We start from the raw sequence: 7,704 nt of genomic DNA on the forward strand, positions 1-7,704 counted from the left end.
CCGACACAAATTAATATGAACCGCTGCCCTCATCATCCTTGCTAGGTATATCACTTTTCCCGGGTTTAGAATCTGTATCTACCAACCTGCCATTGCAATGCCAAACACTTCATTAAAACTATTCTAGATCTTAAACTTGCTTCACATATTTGTTCAGTTTTTGCACAAACAAATTACAATAACTCACTTGGAAACTTCCGAAGTAAGGCCTGGAGCTGCATCCTTAACACCGTGTTTTGTAGGCTGTCAAACCCGAAACCATCAAACAAATTTAGCATTCGAGATTCGGGTTTTCAAGGTTTTTAAGAATCAGTAGTTACCGTAGTTTGTTTCTTGTGGAGCGTGGATCCTAAACTGGCATGCTTGGTGGAAACCTTAGGTTTGGATCCATTTGAGAGGACATGTTTAACATTAGTCTTTGATGATGCATCAATGCTCTTTCTAGTAATATCGGCATGAGGTCCTCGAGATGGGAATGAGAGACTCTGAGAAAAGAATCTCGGGCTCCGAGAAAAAGTTCCCTGGCGTTTGGAAACAGGTTTATCCATGGTCAGTTTGCTTTTCTTAGGAGTACCTGATTCTTGGTTGCTTGCTTCCTGCATCAAATCGAGCCGTCGAAAACAGATCACAACCACAAACCATGTTCAAGATGCTTAGGGAACATAGATGTTTCATGAATCATATACCTTAACCGGCTTCTCGAATTTAGCTTCTGGAACATTTGCATCCGCGTTTTCTGCTTTCTCGGCAGATAACTCAAGATTCTCTGCCCTCTTCACATCCTCGGAAGCCTCGACATTCTCATTAGGAGTCTTGCCACCATCACCAACATTAGCTTCTTCCTCTTTGTTTGGCTCTTGCTCTACATTGTTCATCTCCACATCCTCCACCTCAATGCCCACCTCAGACAACATTCCGCAGCAAATTCTTACCGCAAAATGAAAAAAAGTATGCCCCTCAACCGTGATTCAGACCAGACCTCCTCGGTTCAGCTCCTCTATCAGGCTAAAGCCGAATCTAGGAGCCATAAAATTTTCCATTTGATGATAAACCCTACACTAAAACATCAGAGGGAAACAATGCCGATGATGATTATCATTACAGCAGATGAAAATTCTCAAAGAAACATAGACTTTGTTTATTATCCCCAAATGCATAATCTAAAAGCCTGCTCGAATTTGTCATCTTAAACATCACTTACAATAAACAATATACAACACCCATCAAAAACCAACCGCAGATTCAGATAAATCCAAAAGATAAATTCGAATTCGTTTCGTTTGTTTCTTTCTAACCCCTCGGCTTCGACTGAAATTTGAACTCATACTTCGTATCGAGACGATTAAAACAGAGCATCGTGCACGTTCTTTGTGATTCATCATGTTGCATTTTATCAGCAACCAAACAATGCCCAGATTCAACAAATGAATCAAAACCAAAACCCACAAATCAAAATCGAATTCTGCAACAGAGAAACAGAACCGTCGATAAAAACCCACTACGAAACTCAACCACAGTTCCTACATCACGAAGAACACACTGAATCAAAGCAATTGCTTACCAATTTGTGGATGAGATTACAACGCGTAAACACTTTTCTGACGAAGGAAGCTTCAAAACCTGAAATCTATGGGTGAAGCACTGAAAAGGATATGCTGAAGAACAGTGACATTATTCTCATTGTTGAATGTGAAAATTAGTATGGGCCTTTTCAACGGGAGAGGGACGTCAAGAAAAAGTCCTAAAAAATGACGAAAATATCCCCATCTTTGGCTTTTGTTTTTTAAAGCTTTTCTTAAATATTACTTATTTAAATATATATTAACGACGTGATTTGTTCTAATCCCTTCATTTTCTATTTTCTAAATTTTTTGTTAAAGGTTCTATTTTCTAAATTTACTTATAAAATAACGAACTAACATAAAATATTACGCCTTATAACTAAATAGAAATCTCTACGTTTGTTGGTAGATGGTTATTTTGCCTATATATAAATAGTTTAAATGGTTTAAAATGGTTAGTTTTGACCTTTGATAACAAAAGAAAAATCATATCTAGAAGCAAATTACTAATATCAAAACTAATTTTCTTTTTTGAATATTAGAATTTCCTCCAATTATTTCTATATGATATAATTTCTGTATGGTATGAACATATAACTGAAATTGTTCGTATTTCTCGAATTTGGAAATCAAAGTATAATTGTGTTTCTTGAATTTGATTGTATTTTAATTTCTCACAAAATATTTTATAAAATTCAAATCCATTGAGTAAAGTTCCAAAGATCCATCATTGAAAGAAAATCTAAATTTATCATTATAATGGACTCTATAATGTTTCATTTCCTTATTTATTTTTAACATTTATAAACATACAAACTCATTTTATATTTTTAAAACCAAGAAAAATATTCCCATACAAAATATTATAGAGAAATTGTTAATAATATAGATATCTTCATAAGAAAAAACATATCCGATAATAGGCCACCTCCTCGTCCTTTTCTAAATTTCACAGAATTTTTGTATTATTTTGGATTTAACTTTCAAAACTGATATAAAAATATAAAATAAATTACATTAAAAATGCTCATGCCCATGCATCTCAAACAGGATCTGATGTTTCATATAGAAAAGGCACACCACACCGTCAGTCTAGTCCCAAACAAAAACACATTATTAATTATGATTAAATAAATTCATAATTTAATGAGAATAATAAATAGTAATTGTAATTATATAAACTAATAAACAATAATATCAATCACAACAAGAATGAAGCAGAAGGGGCAAACTGGTAAATCAAGAAGGAGAACAAATGATTGAGAAGACGAAGAAACTGTTGAATCGGGGGGCACAATGGTAAATTGCTTTACCAATCTCAGTCCGCGCTCTCTTCTGCTGACGTGTCAATACCCTTCGACATGATTGGCCTCCAGTTGTCGCGATCTTCCCGCCAGCCCCGCGTGAGCTGTCTCAACGTGGAGACGGTGCCACATAGGATCAAATCTCCACCGTCGGATCATATTGGGCCCGCCTTGTACGGGTATTTTGTGTGTGGTTCGTTGCACTGCATAATTCTTAACGGGCCCCATGGGCCTACAAGTTTGTGAGAACTGGGCCCGAAATGTTTCAGGAGTTTTGGAACGTTGTAATGCTTTTATTGTATTTGGAGATCATTTTTTGAAGAGTAGCATTTTTTTTAAAATTATCAGAGAGAATCCATTTAAATTTTCTAATTTGTATTTACTTTTAAAATAAATATAGAAATATTAATCTTCTATAGTAAATACACCAAATTTATACTTTTTATATTAACTATACTTTTTAAATAAAGATGAAATTGTTGTTAATACTATTGTCTAATCAGTTCTATGGATTTTGTTGTATAAAATGTTATTTTCAAAACTGTTTTTAAATAATTTTCGGGATGAGATACCTGCAAATATCTTGTTCGTTGTTCACAATTCGCGTACTTAAAACCTTCGAATATAAATATGGATATCCTGGATTTTTCCAAATTCCCAAACCATGCCTAGTGTATATGTGTGTGTGTGTGTGTGTGTGTGTTGCAAGTTTAAATCTAATACAAAAAATACTACTAGATATATTTATATGAGACAAAAAAAATGGTTTTTCCTAATTAGAAATATTAAAATAACGTAATAACCTTTTGTAGATTGGCGTTCGGATAATTCACTTATACTGAAAGTAGAATACCATAAATGGTAGTGATCTTTAGATTCAGATGGTTGTAAGGTTTCCATAAATGGTAAACAAGCCATTTCCTTCCAGTTGGTTGTCATGGTTAGCCTGTAAGCAGAGCATCTGCCGCAGAATCCAAGTCCTGAGGGAAGAAAACCCTGCAACATTACCAAATCCATTACACATACGTAGGACTATTTGTAGTGGCGGTCCTTCTATATCGTATTGACAATTTAAATAGGATCACCCAAACTTGGATAGTTCAACCGGTGAAACGGGAGCGCAAAGCGTCTATTCCGCCCCAAGTTTGAACCTCTAAGTTTGGATAGGGATATTCACACAAACTCCCTAAACTCCAAGAATTGGTCTAGACCTTGTCCAAGCTACCCAGTTACCAAAAAACAAACTGAAATACGGTCGAAAGAATAAATCTCTATTTGACAAAGTTTCTTCCCATTCACAAGAAAAGCTGCATTGAGATCTTCAACAATTTTTACCATCGTTCTCTTTGATCATAATCTCTACGGAAGAGAAGATGAGAAATTTTAGATGAACTTGTGACCGATAAACCGAGTGAAATGATCACACCAATGGTACACTTTGAGGATACAAAAAGGAATGGAAATGTGAATGGGGACTAATATTCTGACCTGCTAGTGTTGTGGTACAAGGTTTTGCTAAGTTGGCCTATATCCTCAATTTCTTTGCATCCTGCCACCACCTCAAGGACTTGGCTGCACTCGAAAAAGAAAAAGAAGAAGATTACTTAGAACTTCATTAAACTCGGAGTTTCGAGAGAGATTCACCACTACAACATCAAACAGCTTTTAAAGGACAAGGATTTTACAAACCATTTTTGCCTCCAAAGTGTTGTAAAGAACAAATCTTATGGGTAATAAGAGAATGCAATCTCTACTCACCGAACCAGGCAAGGTTCGTTACGGCCTTTGACAAGAGACTCCTGCTCATACTTCTCTTTTTTCTTGGAAGGCCAAGTCGACTTCACAAACTTAATTCCCGCATGGGTGCTCCTTATCTCGCAATACGGAGAATCTGTCTCGATCATCATCCTCCCAATTGGAATGCCCTTTATGACGCCAAGATTCTCGTCTGTCTTAAGCGAGCAGCCATTTAGACCTGCCAATGGAATTGTATGACCGATCCACATCATCAAAACCTAACTATCACCCATAAAATGACATCAAATCCAGTAAAATCGTCCAAGAAGTTCAGAATCATAATAATTCTATATTGATGGAGGTAAATCTGTTGAAAACTAATAGCATAGTCTTTACCAATGTACATTTTATCGAAAGACAGAAGCTTGTCACGATCTGCTGCGCTACCAGTGAATGAATGGGCAACTCCTCCAGTGAACCTGAGACCATTATTTTACCGACACAAATTAATATGATCCCAACTCGAGAATACATGATCTTGGAAATTTACCTGTGCTTGTTTTTCTCTACAATTTCGCAGAAATCCTCAGCAGCTCCTCGCATGTGTAGAAACATAGGTAACTTTGTCGCATGTGCTAATTCAAATTGCTTCTCAAAGTACCTATCTTTCAGAATTTTCAATGGGCCACAAAAGAATCAGATGTATTCGCCAAAGGAAGAACCCTCATGTTGACAAGATTAAAAAAAAAAACTAAACAAACGCAAAAGAAACATGAAGTTGATATTTTTTTTGTGTCACATACTTCTTCTGGATGTCAGCTGGGCAGAAGTGAAGTCGATCATAATCCAATCCACATTCGCCTATTGCTACAACCTTAATTCAATGATGAATAGTAATATAAGCATCAGCATCAGATCTCAATTACTTCTCCCACAATAACCATTGGTAGTCTACAGACATGTATGAAGTTAAAGAGTTTCCGGCGAAGATCAAGATAGGAGATGAGCAATGTATCAAATGAAAACCGAATTATGATAACCAAACAAGTAGAAAGACCACCTTCCCTTTCTGCATTCCTTCTCTGGCTAATGACAAAAGAGCCTGGAGATGGTTCTCTGGGTCCCCAGACTCTTCAAACTCCTTATAGATAAACAAAAAGCGACATCAACAAACATTTCGAACCGACACATTAGAACTGATTATATAGAATCAAAGAAAATACAAAGAGAAAAACCATTGAGTGGATAAAAACTTTAACCTTGCATCTTGTCGGATGAACCCCAACTGTGCAGAACAGCCTGCCTGCAAAGTACAGAGAAAACACACCTCCAGAGTCCAGAGAATTACAAAGACAAAAACTTTCTCAATAGCGATTGATAAAAACAATATACACACGACAAACCATCAGTTTCTGCAATTGCAAGAGCTTCTCTTGACTCTTGTAATGATCCACCGGTTACCTGTTCAAGATACCCAATTGCTCTAATTACTCAAATTCCACCATTTTTCTATTCCGAGATCTTAATCATCAAAAACCAGAATAAATGCAATTCCCGACAAGGGTCATGAGAAAAACATCAGAGAACGTGTGACTGAACTATGATTCGATCAACTCCAGCAGACCAAGCCCGATTCAAGACGGTGGCTATGTCGGGGACATGACAGTTCTTGCCATTGTACATTCCCTTGAACATCCCATCTGATTTATTTTGAAGGAACGAAATTCAGATACTTCAGCCACAAAATTCGTACAGAAAATGAAATGTTCACCAATTGTTCGGTGAAATGTCTCACTGACCTGTGAAGTTAACGGCGATGTCTGTAGCGCATCAAACGAAAGAGGAGAAACTACCAAGTTACACAGAATCGATATTCATCAAAACTGAAATTAAAATGAAATGATAATAAATTGAGATCATCCCGATTTTGACTTGCCTATCATCCTCAACGACGCCATTTTCAGAGAAAGGGAGAGAGATCAGAAGATGGGCTTTTTCATGCGGGTCGTTATTTTATAGCCGAATAGCTTCTTTTTTCTTTTTTTTGTTAAGAACCGATTTTCGGTTCGGTTTTGTTTGATTCTTAGTTCGGTTTGGTTTTAGTTCTAAATCCAGTTCCATTTTTAGTTTGTTAAAAAAAATTGTTTATATTCGAAAATTATTTTTGATTTTTAATGTCTGATTTTAATTTGACAAGGCAACTGGATTTTAAAAAATGATATCGAAATATAAGTATTCAAACTCGATTGATTCGATTCGGTTGGTTTGGTTTGTTATTTTCGTCCATCGTGTGCAGAATCATTTAGCGAAAAAAATGCTCTTAGTTAGGCTATTTGTCAATTTTTGTTGGTAATCGGATATCATCATGATCGAAATCTAAATTAATATCGAATCGAATTTTTCTCTCCAACTTGAAACTCGAATTTGGAGCGAAAGAGACACTTTATGTCCCCATTTTATTGGTTAAATTACTAAGTTGGATTGTTATTTGTCAATTTAAAGATGTTCTAGACAATTTTATCTAAAAAGTTGGCAGTTAGATTTTACCTTTATACAAGAAAAAAATTATTTGTATCATATTTTTTTTATTTGAAAATCGTAATTCATTTTATCATTTAAACAAGGTCTTCAATTCATAAAACCCACAAAATAAAAGAAAATTCTGAAGAAAATTTTAAAATTAAAAAAGACGCGAACGGATACTCGAATTTCTTAATAAAAATATCACATGATTTTTTTTTGCCCAAGCCACACTACACCTCATAAAACAATAATGAATAAATTCATATATAGTAATCCAAAATATGAAATGTTTATAAACAAAAACAAATAATAACATCAACCCTCAAAAACAAAAACTCGTATTACACCACAATACGACATACATATATATTGTTATTATTATTATTACCTCTATATATATATATATGTATGTGGTATATATGTGATAGATATATATATGTATATATCCCCGGAAAATTCAGAACATGAGCAACCTCCGGGCTACAACAGGAGGCGGCGGCGGTGGTGGCGACGGTTGAACTGGACTCGCTCCTCGGCCAACGCCTCCACCGCCACCGCCATTGTTATCCCCAGGCCTC

The 7,704-nt window shown here is 35.6% G+C and overlaps 3 protein-coding genes across 5 annotated transcripts in view; all 3 read right to left on the bottom strand.

Annotated features, from left to right (window-relative positions):
- The window catches only part of LOC104803621 (protein WVD2-like 4), a 3,521-nt gene extending 1,824 nt beyond the window's left edge, over positions 1-1,697 (bottom strand). The window contains exons 1-5 of one of the 2 annotated variants that reach the window (XM_010527644.1): positions 1,562-1,697; positions 687-1,053; positions 321-596; positions 188-243; positions 22-86 (exon numbers count right to left, since the gene is read on the bottom strand). In XM_010527644.1, coding sequence (XP_010525946.1) covers positions 22-86; positions 188-243; positions 321-596; positions 687-914 — 625 coding nt within the window. In that variant the 5' untranslated portion in view covers positions 915-1,053; positions 1,562-1,697. Of the gene's footprint in view, positions 1-21; positions 87-187; positions 244-320; positions 597-686; positions 1,059-1,561 lie in introns of both variants that reach the window. The other variant, XM_010527722.2, reaches the window with a different exon arrangement.
- A 1,921-nt stretch (positions 1,698-3,618) lies between these two features.
- LOC104803758 (putative deoxyribonuclease TATDN1) lies at positions 3,619-6,626 on the bottom strand. 2 transcript variants are annotated; one of them, XM_010527840.1, is made up of 12 exons: positions 6,540-6,626; positions 6,403-6,423; positions 6,203-6,303; positions 6,007-6,064; positions 5,863-5,906; positions 5,664-5,744; positions 5,407-5,477; positions 5,154-5,264; positions 5,000-5,082; positions 4,625-4,841; positions 4,355-4,438; positions 3,619-3,862 (listed from the first exon to the last, which is right to left on the bottom strand). In XM_010527840.1, the coding sequence occupies exons 1-12, from the start codon at positions 6,559-6,561 to the stop codon at positions 3,808-3,810; spliced, it is 948 nt and encodes a 315-aa protein (XP_010526142.1). In that variant the 5' UTR covers positions 6,562-6,626; the 3' UTR covers positions 3,619-3,807. The 2 variants fall into 2 exon arrangements, with proteins under 2 accessions (XP_010526142.1, XP_010526220.1); XM_010527918.2 differs by having other exon boundaries at positions 6,403-6,452; positions 6,540-6,564.
- An 872-nt stretch (positions 6,627-7,498) lies between these two features.
- Positions 7,499-7,704, bottom strand: part of LOC104824430 (syntaxin-122) — a 1,825-nt gene continuing 1,619 nt past the window's right edge. Inside the window, exon 3 of the mRNA XM_010556514.2 lies at positions 7,499-7,701. Within this exon, the coding sequence (XP_010554816.2) occupies positions 7,584-7,701 (118 nt within the window). The 3' untranslated portion in view covers positions 7,499-7,583. The remainder of the gene's footprint in view (positions 7,702-7,704) is intronic.

The sequence above is a fragment of the Tarenaya hassleriana genome, unplaced genomic scaffold (assembly GCF_000463585.1).
Source record: "Tarenaya hassleriana unplaced genomic scaffold, ASM46358v1 Cleome1, whole genome shotgun sequence".
In the NCBI taxonomy this organism is placed as follows: Eukaryota; Viridiplantae; Streptophyta; class Magnoliopsida; order Brassicales; family Cleomaceae; genus Tarenaya; species Tarenaya hassleriana.

Bases quoted from the DNA above. Each gene is read 5' to 3' on its own strand.
- LOC104803758 (XM_010527840.1), bottom strand. From the start codon at position 6,561: ATGGCGTCGTTGAGGATGATAG. The intron at 5,745-5,862 runs GTTAAAGTTTTT...TTTATCTATAAG, and splicing joins TTCATCCGACAAGATGCAAG to GAGTTTGAAGAGTCTGGGGA. The intron at 4,439-4,624 runs GTGAGTAGAGAT...TTTCGAGTGCAG, and splicing joins AACGAACCTTGCCTGGTTCG to CCAAGTCCTTGAGGTGGTGG.